The sequence below is a fragment of the Macaca fascicularis genome, chromosome 11 (assembly GCF_037993035.2).
Source record: "Macaca fascicularis isolate 582-1 chromosome 11, T2T-MFA8v1.1".
NCBI classification, from domain to species: domain Eukaryota; kingdom Metazoa; phylum Chordata; class Mammalia; order Primates; family Cercopithecidae; genus Macaca; species Macaca fascicularis.
In genome coordinates, this window is record NC_088385.1 from 64,193,194 (window position 1) to 64,220,821 (window position 27,628).

General features: G+C 43.2%; 1 protein-coding gene across 50 annotated transcripts in view; it reads right to left on the reverse strand.

Annotated features, from left to right (window-relative positions):
- R3HDM2 (R3H domain containing 2) overlaps positions 1–27,628 on the reverse strand; it is a 182,395-nt gene that overhangs the window by 136,662 nt on the left and 18,105 nt on the right. For 27 of the 50 annotated variants that reach the window (XM_074007263.1, XM_074007254.1, XM_074007246.1 and 24 more), the window contains one exon: positions 14,045–14,107. Coding sequence is in view for 7 of the 50 variants with exons in the window: in XM_065524436.2 (XP_065380508.1) it covers positions 7,448–7,567; positions 14,045–14,112 (188 nt within the window). In the remaining 43 variants the exon portion in view is untranslated. Of the gene's footprint in view, positions 1–7,447; positions 7,568–14,044; positions 14,113–14,477; positions 14,582–27,628 lie in introns of all 50 variants that reach the window. The other 23 variants (XM_074007259.1, XM_074007247.1, XM_074007258.1 and 20 more) reach the window with 5 other exon arrangements.

Sequence of the window (27,628 nt, forward strand, 5' to 3'; positions counted from 1 at the left end):
GAGCCGAGATTGCACCACTGCACTCCAGCCTGGGCAACAGAGCAAGACTCCGTCTCAAAAAAAAAAAAAAAAGAATGGGCAAATGAATCCCATCAAAAAGATAAAATTCAGATGTATCTCTCTAATAAAGAAAATAGCGTTCTAGAATTAAACAATATAACTTACTGAGAGAAGAAAAATGGTATCGACTTCATAAATCACAACTAAAATGTGAAATGTCTTATTGATGTTATTCACAGGAAAGTGAGAATTAGGTGGGCAAGAGGCTGAGAATTGCAATTTAATGTTCACATATATATATATAGAGAGAGAAAAAGACAGAGACAGAGAGAGAGAGAGAGAGACAGACAGATAGAGAGGCACACAGGGTCTTGCTCTGAGGCCCAGGCTGGAGTGTAGTGGTATAATCATGAATCACTGCAGCCTCAACATCTCAGACGCAAGCAATCCTCCCATCAGCCCCCTGAGTAGCTGAGACTATACACATGCACCACCATGCCTGGCTAATTTTTTTTTTTTTTTTTTTTTTAACTTTTGTAGAGATGGGGTCTCCCTATGTTGCCCAGGCTGGTCTCTCTAACTCCTGGATTCAAGTGATCCTCCCAACTCAACCTTCCAAAGTGCTGGGACTACAGGTATGAGCCACTGCATCCAGACCTTTTTTTTTCTTTTTGGAGGCAGGATCTCTATTGTTCAGGCTAGAGTGCAATGACACAATCGTAGCTCATTGCAGCCTCAACCTCCTAGGCTCAAGCGATCCTCCTACCTCAGTCTCCCAAATACCTGGGGCTATAAGCACACACCAACACATCTGGCTTTTTTTTTTTGGTAAAGTTTCACTATGTTGTCCAGGCTGGTCTCAGACTCCTGGCTTCAAGCAATTCTCCTGCCTCAGCCTCCTGAGCACCCGGAATCACAGGCATGCACCACCATGCCCAGCTAATTTTTGTATTTTTAGTAGAGACAGGGTTTTACCATGTTGGCCAGGCTGGTCTCAAACTCCTGACCTCAAGTAATCTGCCTGCCTCAGCCTCTCAAACTGCTGGGATGACAGGCGTGAGCCACCACACCCGGCCTACAAAAAAAAAAGGGCCGAGCACAGTGGCTCACACCTGTCATCCCAGCACTTTGGGAGGCTGAGGCGGGCAGATCATGAGGTCAGGAGATCGACCATCCTGGCTAACATGGTGAAACCCCATCTCTACTAAAAACATAAAAAATTAGCTGGGCGTGGTGGCAGGCACCTGTAGTCCCCGCTACTCAGGAGGCTGAGGCAGAAAAATGGCTTGAACCTGGGAGGCGGAGCTTGCAGTGAGCCGAGATCACGCCACTGCACTCCAGCCTGGGCAACAAAACGAGACTCCATCTCAAAAATTAAATAAATAAATAATAATTTTTTAACAATATAAAATTATTTTTATTTATTTATTTATTTTTGAGACGGAGTTTCATTCTTGTTGCCCAGTCTGGAGTGCAATGGCGCAATCTCGCCTGACTGCAACCTCTCACTGCAACCTTTGCCTCCCGAGTTTAAGCAATTATCATGCCTCAGCCTCCGAATAGCTGGGATTACAGGCATGCGCCACAGGACCCAGCTAATTTTTGTATTTTTAGTAAAGACGGGGTTTCACCATGGTGGCCAGGCTAGTCTTGAACTCCTGACCTCAGGTGATCCACCTGCCTTGGCCTCCCAAAGTTCTGGGATTATAGACGTGAGCCACAGCGCCCAGCCAAAAAAAAATTTATTAGCCGAATGTGGTGGTGCATGCCTGTAGTCCCAGCTACTTGGAAGGCTGAGGTGAGAGGATCGCTTGAGCCAAGGAGGTCAAGGCTGCAGTGAGCTGTGGTCACGCCGCTGCACTCCAACCTGGAGCGAGACCCTATCTAAATAAAGGTTAGCTATTATTTTGTGTTATTATTAAGTCTTCTTTAAACTAATACATTGGGATCACAATTTGTAAAATCTGGAAGAATTAATAACAACATGATCGGCCAGGTGAGGTGGCTAACGCCTATAATCCCAACACTTTGGGAGGCCGAGGCAGGTGGATCACCTGAGGTCAGGAGTTCAAGACCAGCCTGGCCAACATGGTGAAACCCCGTCTCTACAAAAATAAAAAAATAAAAAAAAATTGGCTGGGCATGATGGTGGGTGCCTGTAATCCCAGCTACTCAAGAAGCTAAGGCAGGAGAATCGCTTGAACCCAGGAAGCGGAGGTTGCGTGAGCCGAGATCACACCACTACACTCCAGCCTGGGTGACAGAGCGAGACTCCGTCTCAAAAACAAACAAAATAACAATAATAATAATAATAATATATGTTTTACAGCTCCTCCTAAACTGAGGGTCCTGCTTGCTTAGAATGAACAGAATAAGAAGGTCCAGAGGGATATCAGATTTTAAGGACCTCAATATGCACATTTGTTCAGGGAGTAAATATTAGATGCAATCTAATATTCCTATTCCAAAGAAATAAAATTCCCTGACAAACAAGTAAAAACTGTATCATGTTAAGGGCTAGCTCAAGCTGCTCACAAGGTAAGCCATGGAGGGAGCAGGTATCTAAATCAGACCATTGAAAAGGCTTCAGAAGGAAGGAATATTTAAGCCTGATTCTCCAGGATAAGTAATATTTAGCCAAATAGAAAAGTAGGGAAACAAACCTATGTTCCTTGAGATTATTTTAGAGGTTTAGAGAGATCAATCATCCTCTCAGTTTCCTCATCTATAAAACAGAATAATAAGAGTACTTCTTTTGGAAGGTTATAGAAAAAAATAACGTATGTAAAGTACATAGAACAGTGCAAACTCAACACTGTTAATACAGATGTACAGGTCACCATGATGTTTCTCAGAGCTGCAAGTATTGCATAAAGAAAGCTATAACATAAAGGTACTCATGGAGAAATGAATGGCTTGAGAAGAATCTAGAGAGGTTAGTAGAAACAGGATTATAAAAAGTCTTACATACTAATAAAGCTGTATGAAATTCATAAAGGACTTTTGGAAAGGAGTTACATCATCAGATTTCTATTTTAGAAAGATTACTTTTGCTACAATGTGAATGGCTTAGGAAAAAAAAAAACGGAGACAAGAACATTAGACAGAAAAAAATGTGAAAGTACTCTGGCCCATGCCAGGCGTGGTGGCTCACGCCTGTAATGCCAGCACTTTGGGAGGCCGAGGCGGGTGGATCACGAGGTCAGGAGTTCAAGACCAGCCTAGCCAAAGCGGTGAAACCCCGTCTCTACTAAAAACACTAAAATTAGCTGGATGTGGTGGCAGGCGCCTGTAATTCCAGCTACTCGGGAGGCTGAGGCAGAGAACTGCTTGATCCCAGGAGGTGGAGGTTGCAGTGAGCCAAGATCGTGAGATTGCACCACTACACTGTAGCCTGGGCAATAAGTGAGACTCCATCTCAAACAAAAAAAAAAAAACAAGAATAAGAAAAGTACTCTGCCTGTAGAATGAGTAGAACGAGGGGACTCTGACTTAAGATACACTGAGGACATAAATACTTTAAGACTTTTTTTTTTTTTTTTGAGACGGAGTCTTGCTCTATCGCCCAGGCTGGAGTGCAGTGGCGCAATCTCAGCTCACTGCAAGCTCTGCCTCCTGGGTTCATGCAATTCTCCTGCCTCAGACTCTCGACTAGCTGGAACTACAGGCGCCTGCCACCATGCCTGGCTAATTTTTTGTATTTTTAGTAGAGACGGGGTTTCACCGTGTTAGCCAGGATGGTCTCGATCTCCTGACCTCGTGATCCATCTGTCTTGGCCTCCCAAAGTGCTGGGATTACAGATGTGAGCCACCACGCCTGGCCTGACTTGAAGACTTTTATCTGGATGTGGTGGCATACACCTGTGGTCCCAGCTGGTCGGGAGGTTGAGGTGGGAGGACCACTTGATCCTGAAAGGTCGAGGATGCAGTGAGCCCTGCACTCCAGCCTAGGCAACACAGCAAGATCCTATCTCCAAAAAAAAAAAAAAAAGACTTAGTAACATATGAGATGTGTGTGATGACTGGGAGAGAAGACATCTAAGAAGACACCTGGGGGACTAGACAGAAAAGCAGCTCTCAAAGTGTGGCCTGGAACCCCTGTGAATCCCCAAGACTTTCATGGAACCTACATGATCAAAACCATTTTCACGGTAGTAGTAAAACCCTGTTTGCCTTTTTCACTGTCATGCTCTCATGGGTATATGGTAGCATTTTCCAGAAGATATATGAAATGGAATATTGTAACTAATTTGAATGAAAATACAGTTATGAGAATCCAGCTGTCTTCTATTAGTACCATCATTAAAAATAATTACAAAAATGAAAAAAATGCTACATTTCTCACCAAATTTTGTTGCTGCTGTTTTGTAAAAAATTATTTTTCATAAAAATTTACTTTCATGTTAACATGCAATGGGTTTACTGTCACTTTCAGTAAATTTATACTTTTTTAAGTAGATATTTTAAATTTTTTCAGTTTTAACTTCTAATAATTAATATTTAATGTTACCACTCACAAAGACAAAAGCTCTCTGGATACTTCAGTCATTTTTGAGAGTGTTAAGGGGTTCTGATACCAAAAAGTTTGAGAACCACTAAGTGGGTAATATTTCTACTCACTGAAATAGGAATACTGAAGAAGAAACAGTTTGGAAAGAGAAAGTCCTGTTTCATACATAATAAATATGTTATGCCCATGGGCAGACAAATTAAAGTGTGTAATGGGTAGTTATACCAGTAGAACTGGAAATCTAGAACACCAAACTGAGAGTAGTTGAAACCTTGGATTTTAAACAGGGTCACAGAGGGAGAATACACAGTGAGAACAGTGGCATAGTAACCAAAGAAAAGGCTAGAAGAGAAGCAGAGGCCTCAAGACACACCAATTTTTTTTTTTTTTTTAAGCAAAGTCTCGCTCTTGTCCCCCAGGCTGGAGTGCAATGGCGCGATACCAGCTCACTGCAACTCTGCCTCCTGGGTTCAGGTGATTCTCTTGCCTCAGCCTCCCGAGTAACTGGGATTACAGGCGTCTGCCACCATGCCTGAAAATTTTTTATATTTTTAGTAGAGATGGGGTTTCACCATGTTGGCCAGGCTGACCTCTAATTCATTATCTCAGGTGATCTGCCCACCTCAGCCTCCCAAAGTGCCAGGATTACAGGCGTGAGCCACCGCACCTGGCCAAGACACACCAATATTTAAAGGGATAAAGAAAAGGAATATTTTGAGTGGCAACTATCTGAGGCCAGTGTCATGCAGGTAATAAAAAGAATTTACCAAGACAGCTGTAGGTAAAGAAAGGCATATTTATTTATTAGAGAAAGTAGGAAAGTATGTTGGAAGGAAGCAAAGGACAAGTCAGCAAGAGAAGAACTGGCCGCCAGGAGACACAAAGGCTTGCTGGGGATTCTATAAGATGGTGCTTGTGCTATGTGCTGAAGAGGGTTAATGATAACACCTTGTGCAGTACTGACAATGCCAAGGCTGCAGTAAGCTAACTTGCATTTTTCTATCAGCTGAGGGTCTGGTGATAGCTGGGTGCAGGAAGATTATGAGTTATTTGTGCAGGAGGGCTATGTGTCCTGGACCACGAAGGCAGACTTACAGTTTATCTGCTTTCTCTTTTTGCTTTCCGTTGGTCCCGCCAGCCTGACTCCTTTTCCCGAATTAGGACTCCACATGGAAGAGGCTTCCATATGGAGGGGGAAAAAGTTATAAAAATGATAAATAAAATAAAAAACCTAAGAGGACATCACTAGCTATAAATTAAAGAAAAAAAGATGGTCAGGGCTCTGAAGAAAAGAAAAAACAGCAAAAACCGAATCCATAACTAGTAGTGGCAGGAGAAATAGGATGAAAAAATGAAATCCAGCATTAACTCCAAAATCTCATTTTCACCAAATATTTCAATCCTTTTTCATATAATACTTTTTTCTTATCAGGGTTACTAATAAACAACAGAATGGTTTTGGGCTCATCTCCTTTGCCTTCTTGGTTTACCCTCCAGAGGAAATGCAAACAAGAAAGAAAATAAGCAAAAGGATAGAGATGGAAAGAAAAGGAAAGATCCCCTGAAATGTTAGGAGGGAATTGACTGATGCAGTGACTCAATGAAGAGACATTCGTTCATGCAACAAATAACCACTGAGTAACCACTTGCAAGGCACCATGATAGGCAATGTTGAAAACAGCTGACTAATATACAAAGCTATACCCAGATTCATCAGCAGAAGCAGCACACTGGAAATACAAATAAAACTCTACTGGTAAGACTAGCACAGAGGCAGCTCTATTCCAAAGGTGGTTCTAGGATATGACTCCAAGAGCTCAAAGTCATCTAATTACTGAAAAGTGGCCTAATTCCAGAAAATAACTGCAAATGAATATTTCAAATGTTTGATAGCCTGTGGCAATACCATGTCTTGCTGATAAGCACACCGTGGAATACACAGATAAATCTTTAAGAAATCTTAGTATATACACTACATTGTCAAACTCTGATCTAAGCTCTAAAACAAATAATAAAGCTCAGAGGAGAATTACCTAGCTAGATGCACTTAGGTTGGAAAGGCTGCTTTAATTGGTCAACCTACCCTTTAAATGTAGAAGCTGTGATTTTATAAACATGACCATATTTTTTAACAAAGAATAAAAAGATTAGAATAGAAAAAAAGCATATGATAACACCCAGAATTCAGCATTATATCCAAAAAGAACCCTGAACAAGAAAGGATATATTATCATGCACAAGCTGTCACTAAAATATTTTCACACCATCATCTTGTGCTATGGTAGCTGACCTACTTCTAGCTCTAAGCCTGTATCTGATTGATTTGCAATTTTCTGGAATTATGTGGGCTTCAAGAGACACTGAACAACATCAGAAGTATCTTTTTTGTCTGAGCTCTATTTGGCTGCCATTCCCTTTTTAAGAACTCGAGAAAGAAAGGAATTATTGGATAGTAGTCAGTAACAATAGGTGTAATAATGCTAATGAAAACTTTACAGGTTGCAGGAGGGGATTCCACTTCTGGCTAACAGAGTAACAAGAATCAGAATACCTTCCTAGGAGAAATAACTAAAAAAAAAAAAGACAAAATATATAAGTTACTGGGCATCAGGCAGTGAAGGATAGTGATTCCTGGGAGATGGGAAACCAACCAGGTAAGTCCTGTGATTATCCAGGCTTAATCCCTAAACAGTGTTTCCAAGGAATTTAACAGGGAAGGAGAGTCTAGGGGGAACAAGGGCAGAGTCCAGTATGCTCCCTGAGTGAAGAAAATAGGACTAAGGCCAAATGCAGTGGCTCACATCTGAAATCCCAGCACTTTGGGAGGCTGAGACAGGAAGACCACTACAACTCAGGAGTTCGAGACCAGCTTGGCAACACAGTGAGACCCCATCTTTACAAAAAATAAAACAATTAGCCAAGCAAGGAGGAATGTACCAGTGGTCCCAGCACTTTGGGAGGCTGAGGCAAGAGGATCACTTGAGCCCAGGAGTTCGAGTTGCAGTGAGCCATGATCGCACCGCTGCATTCCAGCCTTGATGACAGAATGAAATCTGTCTAAAAAAAAAAAAGAAATAAAGAAATATGTAATTACCAGGCTGGGTGAGGTGGCTCATGCCTGCAATCCCAGCACTTTGGGAGGCGAGGCGGGTGGATCACCTGAGGTCAGTTTGAGACCAGCCTGGCCAACATGGTGAAACCCTGTCTCTACTAAAAATACAGAAAATTAGCCAGGTAGGGTGGTGGTCGCCTGTGATCCCAGCTACTCAGGAGCCTAAGGCAGGAGAATCACTTGAACCCGGAAGGCAGAGGATGCAGTGAGCCTAGATCGTGCCACTGCACTCCAGCCTGGGCAACAAGAACAAAACTCAGTCTCAAAAAAAAAAAGAAAAAAGAAAAAAGAAAAAAAAGAAAAGAAATATGTAATTACCATATCCCCAGCAATTAGACTCTTAAGCATTTATCACAAACAAAAACTAATAATTATACAAAAATCTGTACATGAATATTCATAGTAGCTTTATAGGCAATAGACAAAAATTGGAACCAACACAGAAGTCCTTCAACAGTTGAATGATTAAGCAAACGCATACAGCTACACCATGGAACACTACTCAGCAATCAAAAGGAACAAATTATTGATATATGTAACAACTTTGATGAATCTCCAGAGAATTAAGCTAAATGGGGCAGGGGTTGGGGTAAGCCAATCTCAAAAAGAAGAAAAGCCAACTGTATATACTGTAGGATTCTATCTATGTAATATTTTTGAAATAACCATATTATAGAGATGGAGAACATATTAGTGGTTTCCAGGGAATGGGGTAGAGGGAAGAAGGTGTAGTTATAAAAGGGCAACAAGAAAGATCCTTGAAGGGATGGAACTGTTCTGCATCTTCACAGTGATGGTGGATACACAAACTCACACATTATGAAATTCAAAGACTGGCATACACAAATACAAGTACATGTAAAACTGGACAAATGTGAATAAACTCTGTAAATTTTACCAATGGCTACCTCCTAACTTTAATATTCTACTATAGTTATGTGATGTTACCAATGGAAGACACTGAGTAAAAGGATATCATAGGATATTGCTATACTCTTTTTACAACTTCCTATAAATCTATACGTTTCACAATGAAAAGTTAAAATGACTGACTGATAAATGATACAAATTATAGCATTTATAAAGACACTTGGAAAGTTATTACAACTACATTCCACATGTGCAAAGAGCTATAGTAAAAACTAAGCAGCCAGGACTGGTGGCTCACGCCTGTAATCCCAACACTGTTGGAGGCCAAGGCGGGTGGAATACCTGAGGTCAGGAGTTTGAGACCAGCCTGGCCAACACGGCGAAATCCTGTCTCTACTAAAAATACAAAAAATTAGCCAGGTGTGGTGGTGGGCACCTGTAATCCCAGCAACTTGGGAGGCCGAGGCAGGAGAATCACGTGAACCCAGGAGGTGGAGGTTGCAGTGAGCTGAGATCGAGCCACTGCACTCCAGCCTGGGCAAAAAGCGCAAAACTGTCCAAAAAAAAAAAAAGTGAGCATGTCAGGCAGAAGTAAAAACAAAAACAAAAACTTTGAATTGTTTGAGATTAAAAATATACTATATGGGACTAACAACAGATTAGAAATTGCAGAAGAAAAAATCAGGGGAAAAAATTTTGAGAACACAGCAATAGAACTACCCAAAACAGAAACAGGAAAAAATAAATACTGAAATAAAATGCATAGCTGGGCACTGCAGCTCATAGCCATAATCCCACCACTTTGGGAGGCCGAGGTGGGAAGACTGCTTGAGCCCAGGAGTTGCAGGCCAGTTTGGACAATAAAGCAAGACTCCAACTCTACAAAAATGTTTTTTTTATTTTAATAAATTATCCTGGTATACGTGTAGTCTCAGCTATTTGAGAGGCTGAGGTGGGAGGACTGCTTCAGCCCAGAAGGTTGAGGCTGCAGTGAGCTGGGATCCTGTCACTGCATTCCAGCCTGGGCGACAGAGGGAGATTTCATCTCAAAAAAAAAAAAAAAAAAGGCCTACCTAATACATCTGTCAATGCATTTTTCAAGGAAGAGAAAGTGAAAAAAAAATTAAAGAAATAATAATTTAAAAGTTTCCAAACTGGAGTATAACTATAAACACACAGATCTAAGAAGCGCAATGAACCACACCAAGGCATATCATTACCAGAATATATATACACACACACACACACACACACACACACATATATATATTTTTTGAGACAGGGTCTTGCTCTGTCTCCCCAGGCTGGAGTGTAGTGATACGATCTTGGCTCACTGTAACCTCCACCTCCCAGGTTCAACTGATTCTCATACCTCAGCCTCCCTAGTAGCTGGGACCACAGGCACACACCACCACGCCTGGCTAACCTTTTTATTTTTAGTAGAGAGAGGGTTTTGCCATGTTGGCCAGGCCAGTCTCGAACTCCTGGCCTCAAGTAATCCACCCACCTCAGCCTCTCAAAGTGCTGGGATTACAGGAGTGAGCCACCATGCCTGGCTCTTTTATTTTATCTTTTTAAGAGATGACGTCTCGCTGTGTTGCCCAGGCTGGAGCTCAATGGCTATTCACAGGCATGAACATTGTGTTCTACAGCCTCAAACTCCTATGCTCAAGTGATCCTCCTACCTCAGGCCTCCCAAGTAGCTGAGACTACAGGCTTCATGAACCACTACACCCAGCTAAGGGAAAATCTTAAAAGCAGCCAGAGCAAAAGGATACATGTAACAGTGGTCTCCAACCTTTTTGGCACCAGGGACTAGTTTTGTGGAAGACAAATTTTCCATGGACAGTAAGGCGATGGTTTCAGGATGAAACTGTTCCACCTCAGATCATCAGGCATTAGATTTGCCTAAGGACTGCAACCTAGATCCCTCACATGCATAGTTCACAATAGGGTTCACACTCCTCTGAGACTAATGCCACCGCTGATCTGACAGGAGGCTGAGTTCAGGGGGTAATGTTCACTCGCCTCCCGCTCACCTCTTGGACCAGTACTGGTCTATGGCCCAGGGACTGGGGAACCCTGACATATAGAAGAACAAAAATAAAGATGACAACAGAATCCTCTCTCTCTTTTTTTTGAGATGGAGTTTCGCTCTTGTTGCCCAGGCTGGAGTGCAATGACGCAATCTCGGCTCACCACAACTTCCAACTCACTGGAAGCTATTCAAGCCCAAAGACAATGAAGTAGCTCAAAAAACTAACACCAAGTGTTAGCTCATGTCTATAATCCCAACACTTTGGAAGCCCAGCAGTTCAAGTCTATAGTACACTTTTTTTTTTTTTTTTTTTTTTTTGAGCTGGAGTCTCACTCTGTCACCCAGGCTGGAGTGCAGTGGTACGATCTCGGCTCACTGCAAGTTCCGGCTCCCGGGTTCACACCCTTCTCCTGCCTCAGCCTCCTGAGTAGCTGGGACTACAGGCACCCGCCAACACACCCGGCTAATTTTTTGTATTTTTAGTAGAGACAGGGTTTCATCGTGTTAGCCAGGATGGTCTCGATCTCCTGACCTCGTGACCTGCCCGCCTCAGCCTCCCAAAGTGCTGGGATTATAGGTGTGAGCCACCATGCCTGGCCTTTTTTTTTCAGACTGAGTCTTGCTCTGTCGCCCAGGCTGGAGTGCAATGGTGCAATCTCGGCTCACTACAACCTCCACCTCCCAGGTTCAAGCAATTCTCCTGCCTCACCCTCCCCAGTAGCTGAGATTACAGACACCCACCAACATGCCTGGCTAATTTTTGAATTTCTGGTAGAAATGGGGTTTTGCCATATTGGCCAGACTGGTCTCAAACTCCTGACCTCAGGTAATCTATCTGCCTTGGCCTCCCAAAGTGCTGGGATTATAGGCATAAGCCAGGACGCCCAACCTATAGTACACTTGAACTTATAATGCCTGTGAATAGCTACTGTACTCCAGCCTGGGCAACACAGCAAGACCTCATCTCTAACAAAATAAAATAAAACAAAACAACATAAAGATCATCCAGTTTGGGGAACAAAAAGAAAAAAGAATGAAGAAAAATGAACAAAGTCTGAGAGACCTTTGGGACACCATCAAGCACACTAACAAATACATACTAGGAGTCCTATGAGAGGAGAAAAAGGGGCAAGAATAATATTTAGCAAAATAATGGCCAAAAGCTCAACTTTGATGAAAATCATTATTTATACATCCAGGAAGCTCAATAAATTCCAACCAGGAAAAACTCAGAAATCTACACCTAGACACACAATCAAACTGTTAAAAAACAAAGACAAAGAGAATCTTGAAAGCAGCAAAAATGTCTTATCACACAAGAGATCCTTAAGATAACACATATTTTTCATCAGAAACCATGGAAGCTAAGAGAATGTGAACCAAGCATTCCCAAAATCCAGCAAAACTATCCTTCAAAAACAAAGGAGAAAAAGATATTCCCAGATAAAGAGACAGACATAATTCATCACCAGCAGACCTACTCTACAAGAAATGGCTCTACTCTAGGCTGGGTGTGGTGGCTCTGTAATCTCAACACTTTGGGAGGCCAGTGTGGGCTCCTGAGGTCAGGAGTTTGAGACCAGCCTGGCCAACATGGAAAAATCCCATCTCTACTAAAAATACAAAAAATCAGCCAGGCGCGGTGGCTCACGCCTGTAATCCCAGCACTTTGGGAGGCCGAGGCGGGCGGATCACAAGATCAGGAGATCGAGACCATCCTAGCTAACAAGGTGAAACCCCGTCTCTACTAAAAAATACAAAAAAAAACTAGCCTGGCGAGGTGGTGGGCGCCTGTAGTCCCAGCTACTCGGGAGGCTGAGGCAGGAGAATGGTGTGAACCCGGGAGGCGGTGCTTGCAGTGGGCTGAGATCGCGCCACTGCACTCCAGCCTGGGCAACAAGTGAGACTCTGTCTCAAAAAAAAAAAAAAAAATCACTTGAATCTGGGAGGCGGAGGTTAAAGTGAGCTGAGATCACGCCACTATACTCCAGCCTGGGTGACAGAGCAAGAGCCTATCTCAAAAAAAGAAAAGAAAAGAAAAGAAATGGCATAGCATGCGCAGTGGTGGCTCATGCCTGTAATCCCAGCACTTTGGGTCGCTGAGGTGGGCGGATCACTCGAGTTCAGGAGTTCTAGACCACCCTGGCCAACATGGTGAAACCCCATCTCTACTGAAAATACAAAAATTAGCCAGGCATGGTGGCATGCACTTGTAGTCCCAGCTACTTGGGAAGCCGAGGCAGGAGAATCACTTGAACCCAGGAGGAGGAGGTTGCAGTGAGTGAACTGAGAAAGCGCATGCATACTTTTAATATGTGCAATTTACTGTATGTCAACTATACTTCAATAAAGGTCTTTTTTTAAAAAGACAGAGAAAGAAAAATAGGACAAATGTATTAAGGCTGGCCACTCAATAACTGATATGATACTACTGCAATTAATGTAATCTGTATATAAGCATTTAAATGCACCAAGAAAGGTCCTATAAGAAACTCTAATAAGGCTTCTTAAAGGTGAAAACACCTGTGAACAGTATCTCAAGCAGAAAGAAATCAAGAGATTTCTGTTATCTATATTAATCACTTCTTAAGAAAGAATTCCCTAGTTATACATATTTATCTTATATGGATATTCATGCAAATACATTTTAACTATTTCAAAATGTTTTATCTACTTTATAAAAAATTATAAGGCTGGACGCGGTGGCTCACGCCTGTAATCCCAGCACTTTGGGAGGCCGAGGCAGGTGGATCACAAGGTCAGGAGTTCGAGACTAGCCTGGCCAACATGGTGAAACCCCGTCTCTACTAAAAATACAAAAAAAATTAGCTGGGCACGGTGGCGGGCGCCTGTAATCCCAGCTACTAGGGAGGCTGAGGCAGGAGAATCATTTGAACTCGAGAGGCAGAAGTTGCAGTGAGCTGAGATCGTGCCATTGCAGTCCAGCCTGGGCCACAGGGAAAGACTCCATCTCAAAAAAAAAAAAAAAATTAGAGCTGGGCACAGTGGGTCACGCCTGTAATCCCAGCACTTTTGAGGCCGAGGCGGGCAGGTCACCTGAGGTCAGGAGTTCGAGACCAGCCTGACCAACATGGAGAAACCCTGCCTCTACTAAAAATACAAAATTAGCCAGGCGTGCATGCCTGTAATCCCAACAACTTGGGAAGCTGAGGTGGGAGAATTGCTTGAACCCGGGAGCGGAGGTTGTGGTGAGTTGAGATGGTGCCACTGCACTCCAGCCTGGGTAACAACAGCGAAACTCCATCTCAAAAAAAAAAGGTGATCCATCCACCTCAGCCTCCCAAAGTGCTGGGATTACAGGTGTGAGCCACTGCGCCCAGCACTGAACTCACTCTTGATACACTCTGCATCTCAATTTCTTCATCTACTAAATGGGTACAATAATACTTCCAACACCATGGAGTTGTGTAAGGATTAAATGAGAACAGAGATATAACACTTAATTTGTTGCCTGGCACATAGAAAGTGATCCATAAATGTTATCTATTATTACCTGAATAAATGCTCAGCCTCCATGAGTCCAGTGCTGGAATGGCGTCACATATAAGAAACAAGTCTAACCTCAGGGGGGCAGGGAAAAAAACAAAAAAAAAGCATGTTAAAAGCAATTTTAAACCTTAATATATTAGATTCAATTCAAAATCCACAGCAGCACCTGTTAATATCTTTCCCAATTTCTTTGGCTCACAATGTTTCTCCTAACACTGCCCCTGCCCTTAACCCTCTATATCCATTCCCACTGTCAATTCACAATAAAAAAAAAAAACACTGTATTTTGTTCCTGTCCACATCGACCCCCTTTTTGTATGAGCAGTTCTTGTCTACCGCTTTCTAACATAAATTAATCACCCAGTCTACTCCCTGAAATTCTTCAGCTGTTTTTTACTCATTAAAAAGAGTAGTCTAGACCAGGCACGGTGGCTCACGTCTGTAATTCCAGCACTTTGGGAGGCCGAGGCGGGTGGATCACGAGGTCAGGAGTTCAAGAGTTCAAGACCAGCCTGGCAAAGATGGTGAAACCCCGTCTCTACTAAAAAAAATACAAAAATTAGCCAAGTGTGGTGGCGGGTGCCTGTAATTGCAGCTACTCAGGAGGCTGAGCCAGAGAATTGCTTGAATCCAGGAGGCAGAGGGTGCAGTGAACTGAGATCGTGCCACTGCACTCCAGGCTGGGTGACACAGTGAGACTCCATCTCAAAAAAAAAAATAGTAGTCTAGGCTGGGCATGGTGTCTCACACCTGTAACCCCAGCACTTTACTTTGGGAGGCCAAGGCAGGTGGATCACCTACGGTCAGAAGTTCGACACCAGCCTGGCCAATATGGTGAAACACCATCTCTACTAAAAATACAAAAAATTAGCTGGGCAAGGTGGCATGCACCTGTAATCTCAGGTACTTGGGAGGCTGAAGGAGGAGAATGGCTTGAACCCAAGAGGCAGAAGTTGCAGTGAGCTGAGATCACACCATTGCACTCCAGCCTGGGCAACAAGAGCAAAACTCCATTTCAAAAAAAAAAAAGTCTGGAACTGAGCAAGCAAAACTAGGCTCTCTCTTAATAGATGAGAAACAGAAGTGAAAAGAGACCAGAGGCAGAATTTTATTCTGTGAATGTAAGTAAGCATTGCAAGTATATAATTTAGTATTTCTTCACCCTAAAAGCAGTAGTTATTATTATTATTACAAGACCCTGAGGGCTGTCTATTTAATCTATTTCAGGACGCCACCATTGGAACCCTTTATATGCCCAAGTCAGTCATATCCTTGGAAGCCTTCAAAACACCCAAGCCCTACTGTGTTCTACGCTAAAGTGAGAATATCCCTAACTCACCATTTTGTTTTATAACCCTGTTCCACAAATACCACATCATGAAAGTCTGCCCTCTTGATACCTTAACAAAGGTTTCTATGAAAAAGTTCTAGTTTTTTTTTTTTTTAATAGCCCCTGCACATCACGGTTTTAACATTAGGAATGTGGAGTAGTTGACTAAAGTTGCGAAGGAATGACCAGAGGATATTGCCCTTCCCCTTTTCACCACTAATGCTGGTCCTAAAACACTACTCCTGTAGTAAACTTTTTCCCATGAAATACCTTGTTCTCCCCTATACGAAATATTTACTAGTTTCCTTTCCCTATTGGCACTCAAGCCATGCACGGATACATCTAATTTTTAAGTGGGCACAGTGGGTTCACACTAAGAACTTTGTCACACCAAGAGGTCCACTCTCTAACTCTGATGAATAGAATCAAGAGCAACATAATTTTGACTTTCTTGCCCTAATTGTAATCGTATCATAATTGAAAGTGAAATACTGTGGGCCGGGCATGGTGGCTCACACCTATAATCCCAGCACTTTGGGAGGCTGACGCAGGCGAATCACGAGGTTAGGAGTTTGAGACCAGCCTGGTCAACATGGTGAAACCCCATCTCTACTAAAAATACAAAAATTAGCCAGGCATGGTGGTGGGCGCCTATAATTCCAGCTACTCAGGAGGCTGAAGCAGGGAAATCGCTTGAAACTGGTCAGGGGGTAGGCAGGGGAAAGGGGCAGAGGTTGTAGTGAGCCAAGATCACGCCACTTCACTCCAGCCTGGGTGAAAGAGCGAGAGAGACTCTGCCTCAAAAAAAAAAAAAAAAAAGAAATCTTTTATTGTTCTTGTTCATATCTGTACCTGCAATTCTAAACAGTGTCTCACACATAATAAGCACTGAAACAGTTTTCTAATTGTTTGGTGCATTTACAAAGCTAAGAAGTTACTTCTTCTGAAGTAAACTTGGGTTTCCTAAGGTGTTTAAAACTTATTTGTATAGCCAATAAAACGGCCAAACTGTCAAAACATTGTTCTTTTCTTCATTCTAAAAATCTGCCTTGTATTCTCAGAAATCTCTCGTTGGGCGCGGTGGCTCACACTTGTAATCCCAGCACTTTGGGAGGCCGAGGCAGGGGGATCATGAGGTCAGGAGATCGAGACCATCCTGGCCAACATGGTGAAACCCTGTCTCTACTGAAAAAATACAAAAAAAATTAGCCGGGTGGCGTGCGCCCATAGTCCCAGCTACTCGGGAGACTGAGGCAGGAGAATGGTGTGAACCCGGGAGGCGGGGCTTGCAGTGAGCATTCTCTCTCTCTTTTTTTTTTTTTTTTTTTTTGAGATGGAGTCTTACTCCGTCATGCAGGCTGGAATGCAATGGCATGATCTCGGCTTACTGCAACCTCCGCCTCCCAGGTTCAAGCCATTCTCCTGCCTCAACCTCCCAGTTAGCTGGTATTACAGGTGCCCGCCACCATGCCCGGCTAATTTTTGTATTTTTAGTAGCGACGGAGTTTCACCATGTCGGTCAGGCTGGTCTCAAACTCCTGACCTCAAGTGATCCGCCTGCAGCCCTCTCTTCCTTTCTCTGAAGGTAAAATTTACACTTGGAAAATAAGATGGCAGTCATATCTGGCAGTTAACTGTTCTCTGCCTCCGTGGGGCCCAAATCCAATCTTCTGAGGCAGCAGCAATTGTCAAAGCTCTGACTACCAGCATAGCACTGAGGAGCACTTCACAGTTTAGAACCATTTAGACTAAATTGACCCAAGTAGCAAACATCTATAAGAGAATCACTGCTGATAAGACTTCTATGAAGGATTCCAAATGTCTTAAAGATAACTTCACAGGAGTGGAAAGGAGCTGAACTCAGCCATCTGACTACGGAAGCGTTCTATAAACCTTTAGGCCAGGCATGGTGGCTCACACTTGTAATCCCAGCACTTTGGGAGGCCGAGGTGGGCGGATCACAAAGTCAGGAGTTTGAGACCAGCCTGGCTGGCGTGGTGAAACACTGTCTCTACTAAAAATATAAAAATTAGCTGGGCATGGTGGCACACATCTGTAGTCCCAATTTCTCGGGAGGCTGAGGCAGCAGAATCGCTTGAACCCGAGAGGTGGAGGTTGCAGTGAGCCGAGATCACGCCACTGCACTTCAGCCTGGGCAACAGAGCAAGGCTCCATCTCAAAAACTAAACCAAACTAAACTAAATAAAATAAAATAAAATAGCTTTAATAATGACCCTGTCACCAGAAAAACAGACACTTTGTCCTAGCCTTCTAATCAGCTGTATTTAGCAGCCAACATCCATCTTTTGCAATAAAATGCCACCTCTTAGTTCCTATTCCTATCAAATTATCACAGGTTTGGGCAATAGATAAATCAGAAACTACAGTTAACTTGTCTAGGACCCAAGACAATTAATAAAACTTACTTGGAGAAGCAGAATAGCCTCTAGTCACCTGAAGACAAGTTTTAAAGATCCTAACAACTGTTAACACTTGGGCACACCAAAATGATTATAATCTGAAAAACAGCCACATGTCACTTCCAATGGTGTCATTATACAAAAAGTGATCTTCCCCCTCCGAAATCGTTTTTAAAGTCAGCTAAATCTTGAACAATGACTTCTACTCTTCTCTAAAATAGAAGCTATGACAGCTACCTTAATGAGATGCCTGATAAACTCAGGGCAAGGGGCTCACTGTGCTGACATTCTCACCTCACCTAGGACTTCTGCTGATTCATCCTGATGGGCTGACAAGTCACTGACTTGCCAAATAATCTTGTTTATTTCACATATAAAAATACTGTCTACTCAAGACAACTACTAGCCAGATACCTTCTCCTGCTCCTGCTACACAGCCTTTCCCTCTCTGACTTCATGGAACAACTAGCAACAACAAAATATGTATGTATATTTCAGGTGACTATTAGTAACTCTCTATAACTAACAAGCCATAAAGGGCTGGAAACAGAGCCCATAAAAGGGCCAGAGTGTTAACCCTCAGCAATTTGCCAGTTTTTCAAAGAGATCAAAATCACCTGGGGAAGAAACAATAGCTTTTCAGGATTAACAGATGTTTGGTATTATTACGGTAATCTGAAAAATAGTTGCCAAGCTGGGACCCAAAAATATCAGTCGCGAGGCACACCAAATAATCACAGAAATATTTAAGTAAGTAAGCTTTGTTCTAACATGAACTTCAAAAAGAAAGACAAGTCAGGGCAATAAAAACAAGCAGAAAACATCCATTTCATTGTAAAAGAATGAAAGAGAGAAAGGGAAGGGGAAAAAGAGAAACAATAAAGAACTATGCCCACGTTTAACATGGCCACAGTTATGTGTAGCAATTCCCATCAAGAAGTGCAGTTCATCTCAAAAAAAAAAAAAAGTACAGTTCATTTCCCCACCCCTTAAATCTGAGCTGGCCTTGTGACTTGCTTTAACCATCAGAGTGCAGCACGAATGACACTGCGACCACCGAACCCAGGCCTCAAGAGGCCGTTCAGTTTCCACTCAAAACCTCTTGGAATCTAACCATCATGCAAAGAAGCCAAACCAGCCTGCAAGAGGCCATACCAACCTAGAGGACAGCTTTAGCCCAATGCTAGACGTGTGAATGAGGCTATCCTGGTCCAACCAGCCCCTAGCTAACATGCCAACTGACCACAAATGAGTGAGCCCAGCCAAAACCATGTGGAATAGAGCCAAGCTGTGACAGATGAACCCACTTACATCATAAACAAAGAATGCAGCTGACCCTTGAACAATATAGGTTTATTACCAATGATAAAAATCAAGCTCTCAAGTGAAAATCAGAATTTTGAAAAACATGTAATCACTATCATGAGCCGGACAGTTTCTCAATACTTAAAGACTATTCTGCCAGGCACAGTGGCTCCTGCCTATAATCCCAGAATTTTGGGAGGCCAAGGTGGGTGGATCATCTGGGGTCAGGAGTTCGAGACCAGCCTGGCCAACATGGTGAAACCCCACCTCGACTAAAAACACAAAAATTAGCTGGGTGTGGTGGCAGGCACCTGTAGTCCCAGCTACTCGGGAGGCTGAGGCAGGAGAATCACTTGGACCTGGGAGGTAGAGGTTGCAGTGAGCCGAGATCGAGCTGCTGCATTCTAGACTAGGCAACAAAGCAAGACTCTTGTCTCAAAAAAAAATAAATAAAAGAAAAAGTGCATGCACAAGCCAGATGCAGTGGCTTACACCTGTTATGCCAGCACTTTGGGAGGCCGAGGCAGGTGGATCTTTTGAGGTCAGGAGTTAGAGACCATCCTGGCCAACATGGTGAAACCCCGTCTCTACTAAAAATACAAAAATTAGCCAGACGTGATGACAGGCACCTGTAATCCCAGCTACTCAGGAGACTGAGGCAGGAGAATCTCCTGAATCCAAGAGGCAGAGGTTACAGTGAGCTGAGATGCCACCACTACACTCCAGCCTGGGCAAGAGAGCAAGACTCTGTCTCAAAAAAAAAAAAAAAAAAAAAGTGCACACATATCCCACAATACTCTACATGCATAAACAAAAATAAGGAAATTTTTTTGGAGATAAGAGTCTCACTCTGTTGCCCAGGCTGGAGTGTACTGACGTCATCTCAGCTCATTGCAACCTCCACCTCCTGGGTTCAAGCAATTCTCATACCTCAGTCTCCCAAATAGCTGAGATTACAGGCATGCACCACCACATCCAGCTAATTTTTATATTTTTAGTAGAGTTGGAGTTTCACCATGTTGGCCAGGCTGGTCTCAAACTCCTGGCCTCCCAGCCTGGCCAACATGGTGAAACCCCATCTCTACTAAAAATACAAAAATTAGCCAGGCGTGGTGGCGGGCACTTGTAATATCAGCTACTCAGGAGGCTGAGGCAGGAGAATCACTTCAACCCGGGAGGCGGAGGCTGCAATGAGCTGAGATCACAGCACTGCCCTCCAGTCTGGGTGACAGAGAAGGACTCTGTCTCCAAAAAAAAAAAAACTGGCCTCAAGTGATCCACCTGCCTCGGCCTCCCAAAATGCTGGGATTACAGGCATAAGCCACTGCAGCCAGCCAAAAATAAGGAAATTCTTGATGTATAATATTTAAAAGCTACATTGCTAAATGAAAAAAAATGCAGAACCATTTTTGTAAAATGGGGGAAAATATACATATACATACTTGCCTTTTTTAATGCTTATCAATGCACATGATGCACAAAAACTGGTAATAGCCGGGCGCGGTGGCTCACGCCTGTAATCCCAGCACTTTGGGAGGCCGAGGCGGGCGGATCACAAGGTCAGGAGATCGAGACCACGGTGAAACCCCGTCTCTACTAAAAATACAAAAAATTAGCCGGGCGCGGTTGTGGGCGCCTGTAGTCCCAGCTACTCGGGAGGCTGAGGCAGGAGAATGGCGTGAACCCGGGAGGCGGAGCTTGCAGTGAGCCGAGATCGCGCCACTGCACTCCAGCCTGGGCGACAGAGCGAGACTCCGTCTCAAAAAAAAAAACAAAAACAAAAACAAAAAAAAAAACTGGTAATAATAGTTGCCTCTGGAGAGAGGTATAGGAACCGACCGGCTTGGGGGTATAAAAGCAAGATGGGGCCGGGCACGGTAGCTCATACCTGTAATCCCAGCACTTTGGGAGGCTGAGGCGGGTGGATCACCTTAAGTTAGGAGTTTGATACCAGCCTGACCAACATGGTGAAACCTCGTCTCTACTAAAAATACAAAATAACTGGCCGGGTGCCAGTGGCTCATGCCTGTAATCCCAGCACTTTGGGAGGCCAAGGTGGGCGGATCACGAAGTCAAGAGATCGAGACCATCCTGGCCAACACTGTGAAACCCCGTATCTACTAAAAACACAAAAATTAGCTGGGCGTGGTGGTGCACACCTGTAGTCTCAGCTACTCGGGAGGCTGAGGCAGGAGAATGGCTTGAGCCTGGGAGGCGGAGGTTGTAGCGAGCTAAGATCACACCATTGCACTCCAGCATGGGTGACAAGAGCGAAACTCAGTCTCAAAAAAAAAAGAAGAGCAAGATGGGGCCTGGCATGGTGGCTCACACCTGTTACTCCAGCACTTTGGGAGACAGGGGCAAGTGGATTTCTTAAGCTCAGGAATTCGAGACCAGCATGGGCAACATGGCAAAAATGCATCTCTTCTAAAAATACCAAAAATTAGTCGAGTGTGGTGGCTCACACCTGTAGTCCCAGCTCAACTTGTAAGGCTGAGGTGGGAGGAGGGAGGATCATCTGAGCCCAGGAGGCAGAGGCTGCAGTGAGCCAAGATGATGCCACTACACTCCTGCCTGGGCAACAGAGTGAGACTCTGTCTCCAAAAAAAAAAAAACAAAAGCAGGATGGAAACTCCATTTCATACTTTTTTCTATCCTTAAAACTCTGAACCACATAAATGTAACACCAATTCAAAAAGTAAATCCAAAAATGTATAAGAATTCTCATTTTACATAAGGAACAACTTCTCATACCATTTTTTTCTCTAGTCTCAAAAAATATCCATCCCATGTGCTTACTTTGGCAGCACATATACTTTAAAAAAAAAAAAAAAAAAGTCCATTCCTAATTTTTAACTGTAGGTTCAGTGCTACCTAAACAAGGTATCTAGCCAGGCATGGTGGCTCATGCCTATAACCCCAGCACTTTGGAAGGCCAAGGAGGGCAGATCACGAGGTCAAGAGATCGAGACCATCCTGGCCAACATGGTGAAACCCCATCTCTCTCTATTAAAAATACAAAGAAAAAAAAAAAAAAAAAAAACTGGGTGTGGTGGCGTGCACCTGTAGTCCCAGCAACTCAAGAGGTTAAGACAGAATCGCTTGAACCCAGGAGACGGAGGTTGCAATAAGCCGAGATCGCGCCACTGCACTCCAGCCTGGCGACAGAGCAAGACTCTGTCTCAAAATAAATAAACAAAAAACAAGGTATCTAGGCCAGGCATGCTGGCTCACACCTGTAAGTCCCATACTTTGAGGTTGAGGCCGGAGGATCACTTGAACGCAGGAGTTCAATACCAGCTTGAAAAACATAGTGAGACCCCATCTGTATTTGTAAAATGTAAAAATAAAAATTTAAAAAAAAGCTATCTATAATTAATATGAGTCAAAGATACCCATCCACTATGAAACCTTTGAATTGTTAAGTAGGTTAAATAGTGATTCTGGGGTAGGGTCAGAATTTTCATCTTTTACATTATATACTTTTTTCCTTTCTTTCTCTTTTTTACGAGACAGGGTCTCACTCTGTTGCCCCAGCTAGAGTACAGTGACATGATCATAGCTCACTGTAACCTCAACCTCCTGGGCTCAAGTAATCTTCCCACCTCAGCCTCCCAAGCAGCTAGGACTACAGGTATGTGCCACAGCACACTCAAGTAATTTAAAAATTTTTTTAGGCCGGGCGCGGTGGCTCAAGCCTGTAATCCCAGCACTTTGGGAGGCCGAGATGGGTGGATCACGAGGTCAGGAGATCGAGACCATCCTGGCTAACACGGTGAAACCCCGTGTCTACTAAAAAATACAAAAAACTAGCCGGGCGAGGTGGCGGGCGCCTGTAGTCCCAGCTACTCGGGAGGCTGAGGCAGGAGAATGGCGGGAACCCGGGAGGCGGAGCTTGCAGTGAGCTGAGATCCGGCCACAGCACTCCAGCCTGGGCGACAGAGCAACACTCCGTCTCAAAAAAAAAAAAAAAAAATTTTTTTTGTAGAGATGCAGGTCTCACTATGTTGACTAGCCTGGCTTTTATACCTTAACATCATTTAAATTCCTTATAATGAGTATATATTACTTTTGTAATTTGAAAAATGCATATTTCCATATGATTGAAGAGGTTAAAGGAAAACCTACCGGCCGGGTGCAGTGGCTCATGTCTGTAATCTCAGAACTTTAGGAGGCCAAGACTAGAGGACCACTTGAGATCAGGAGTTCAAGACCAGCCTGGGCAACATAGTGAGACCCTGTCTCTACTAAAAATAACAAAAATTAGCTGGGCATGGTGGTGTGTGCTGTAGTTCCAGCTACTGGGGAGGCTGAGGCGGGAAGATGACTTAAGCCTGGAAGATCAAGACTGCAGTGAGCTATGATCATACCACTGCACTACGGCCTGGGTGGCAGAGTGAGACTCTGTCTCAAAAAAAAAAGGCAGACAGACCAACCTACAGTCCAAATGTTGAATTGGAAATACTGACATGAATTTAGGATATACTTTATTTAAAAACAAACAAAAAAATACCTTATTTTCTATAGAAAACTCCAAGAAGCAATGACCAACACACTAAGCAAATGAGTACCTCTTGCACCCAGATTGTGGTCTCTAAACATCATTTCCCCATAAAAGGAACCAGGATTTGGGAGACAATGTCTGATCCATGTTCAGAAATGAAAATGTAAAAGATGATCTTCGATCATCTTGTCAGACCAGAAAACAAGGAAGCTATCAAAGATTAACAGGATCACATCCAAAGGACATAGGAGCCAACTCGAAGAGGTTCATTTGCCAAAGATGAGACAATGAGACATTAATAAGGATAAAACTGAAATTGGCCAGGCGCAGTGGCTCATGCCTGTAACCCCAGCATTTTGGGAGGCCCAACACAAGTGGATCACCTGAGGTTGGGAGTTTGAAACCAGCCTGACCGACATGGTGAAACCCCATCTCTACTAAAAATACAAAATTAGGCCGGGCGCGGTGGCTCAAGCCTGTAATCCCAGCACTTTGGGAGGCCGAGGCGGGTGGATCACGAGGTGAGAAGATCGAGACCATCCTGGCTAACATGGTGAAACCCCGTCTCTACTAAAAATACAAAAAATTAGCCAGGCACGGTGGCGGGCGCCTGTAGTCCCAGCTACTTGGGAGGCTAAGGCGGGAGAATGGCGTGAACCCGGGAGGCGGAGCTTGCAGTGAGCCGAGATCACGCCACTGCACTCCAGCCTAGGAGACACAGCGAGACTCTGTCTCAAAAAAAAAAAAAAAAAAAAATACAAAATTAGCCAGGTGTGGTGGCAGGCGCCTGTAATCCCAGCTACTCGGGAGGCTGAGGCAGGAGCATCGCTTAAACCCAGGAGGCAGAGGCTGCAGTGAGCCGAGATTGCACCACTGCGCTCTAGCCTGGGCAACAAGAGTGAAACTGTCTCAAAAAAACAAAAACAAAAAAAAACTGAAATTGGCTTAAACACATTAAATATATTTAAATTGAAGAGTCTATTATTGAATTGAATGACTATTTTTTAAAAACTCATCAGTCAACTTTAGAAGATGTTAGTAAACAAACTAATTATTTTGAAAATGGTCATAACTGTTAATTAAAAGACTTAAGCATTTGTCTTGTCTGTCCTATACAAATTGTACCTCAAAGAAACCAAATAAGTGATGAGGGGAGTATCTTTTATAAAAAGTACTGCAGCTAAAAAAATTTTTAAATGATAGAATTTGAGTATCACCATTTATAATCTCTAATGAAGTTCAATGAAGTAAGGGATCTAGGCAATGATTATCAATGGCTGCTGACATCATAAAAAGGAGATTAATAGACATCACATGCCCTTGATGGAAGTATACAACACTGCATAAAGTATGCTAACCAAAAATATTGAATCTGAACCTGATCATGTAGATATAACTACCAATCTGAAGAAAATACGGGAGACAGAGAACATGTTAAATGACACCACAATAATGTCAGTCAATTAATCCAGCCAACTGTGGGAAACGCTACTAGACAGATGACCCAGTTTCTTTAATACATAAACTACGAAGGAAAATAACTGAGGGAAAATATTTTAGAAAAAGAGATGTGAAAGGCCGGGCGCGGTGGCTCAAGCCTGTAATCCTAGCACTTTGGGAGGCCGAGACGGGCGGATCACAAGGTCAGGAGATCGAGACCAGCCTGGCTAATACGGTGAAACCCCGTCTCTACTAAAAAAATACAAAAAACTAGCCGGGTGAGGTGGCGGGCACCTGTAGTCCCAGCTACTCGGGAGGCTGAGGCAGGAGAATGGCGTAGACCCGGGAGGCGGAGCTTGCAGTGAGCTGAGATGCGGCCACTGCACTCCAGCCTGGGCGACAGAGCGAGACTCTGTCTCAAAAAAAAAAAAAAAAAAAAGAGATGTGAGGGTGGGCACAGTGGCCTGTAATCCCAGCACTTTGGGAGGCCAAGGCAGTGGATCGCTTGAGATCAGAAGTCCGAGACCAGCCTGGCCAACATGGTGAAACCCCATCTCTAACAAAAACACAAAAATTGGCCAGGCGTGGTGGCGGGCACCTGTAATCCCAGCTACTCGGGAAGCTGAGGCAGGAGAATCACTTGAACCCGGGAGGTGGAGGTTGCAGTGAGCCAAGATCTCGCCACTGCACTCCAGCCTAGGCAAGAAAGTAAGACTCTGTCTCTAGAAAAAAAAAAAGAAAAATTAAAAGATATTAAATATGCACTGACCAACTACAACAGACTTTATTTGGATCCTATTTTAAACATATAAGCTACTAAAAAATCATGATACGATCAATGAAACACCAGATATTTAATATTAAGGAATTGTTATTTTAGATGGGCAATTGGTTTTTTAAAGTCCTTATTTTTGTGTATTTTTTTGTTTCTTTTTTAGAGAAAAGGGTCTCGCTCTGTTACCCAGGCTAGAGTGCAGTTTTAAAATCATACCTCACTGCAGCCTTCAACTCCTGGGCTCGAACAGTCCTCTCAGCTCAGCCTCCCACATAGCTGGAGGCTACAGGTGTGTGCCACCACATCCAGCTAATTTTTTGTTTTTCTATCTCACTCTTGTTGCCCAGACTGGAGTGCAGTCGTGCAAACTCAGCTAACTGCAACCTCTGCCTCCCAGGTTCAAGCCATTCTCCTGCCTCAACCTCCCGAGTAATTTAAATTACAGGCATTCGCCACCACGCCCAGCTAGTTATTATTATTTTAGGTAGAAACGGGGTTTCACCATGTTGTTGGTCAGGCTGGTCTCGAAATCCTAACCTCAAATGATCCTCCCACCTCAGCTTCCCAAAATGCTGGCATTACAGATGTGAGCCACCATGCCTGGCCTAATTTTTAAAGTTTTTGTAGAGATGGGGTCTCACTATATTGCTCAGTCTGATCTTCAACTCCTGACCTCAAGTGGTCCTCCCACTTCAGACTCCCAAAGTGCTAGGATTATAGGCATGAGCCACTGTACTCGGCCAAGTCCTTACTTTTTTAGATACATGCTGATATATTTATAGACGAAATAACATATCAAGGATTTGTTTCAAAATAATCAATAAGGGGCCAGGCATGGTGGCTCGTGTCTGTAATCCCAGCACTTTGAGAGGCCAAGACAGGCGGATTGCTTAAGCTCAGGAGTTCGAGACCAGCCTGGGCAACACGGTAAAACCTTGTCTCTATTTAAAAACAAAAAAATAAAATAAGGGAGGTAGTAGGAATATAGATGAAACAAAATCAACCGTGAGCAGATAATTGCATATGGACATTCATTATACCACTCCTGATGCTTTTGAATACATATGAAATTTTCTGTAGTAAAATGTTTCATAAAAGACCAAATCTCAAAAAAGAAAAATACATATATTTGAAATATGATGACTGATGAGAGTTCCACCCTCATGGGGGGATTAATGCTATTATCGAGGGAGTTAGTTACCTCAGGAGTGGATTACTGATTAAAAGGATGAGTTTAGCTTGAAAAAAAAATATGATGACTGAAATAAATTTTGTATACTAATCTTTAAAGCCTAGTTCAATTTCTACTTCTTCCATGAAGCCTTTCTATATTGATTTCTCTCTTCTTTTGTATCTATTTGTACTGAGCAATTGACTTAATTAAATTATACTGCATTCTGTTTACATCACAGGATCTAATCCATTATATCCTGATCATTAATTGTTCATTTTTTATCTCCACAGCTAGCCAGTCAGTAAGGTTCTTTAATACACACAAACCCTAAAATGATTATTAAGCCTCCTAATGATCCCAAGTACCTTATCTGACACTCAAGTTGTCTCAAAAAACCTTGGGACCTATGGAAAAATAAAAAATACCGTATTCTTCCTTGTCATCCCAAGAGCCACTCTGCACTAAAATTAAGTTTTTACTCTAGTAAAACATACAATATTATGTTCTTCAAATTTTACACAGATCACACCAAAACACTGCCTCTAGCCACTTAAGGCAAGCTAATACGCACCAGCTTTCCCTCTCCCAGAGTTCAAATGAGCATATTTATACTCTGTCACAGAAAGAGAATTATATACTA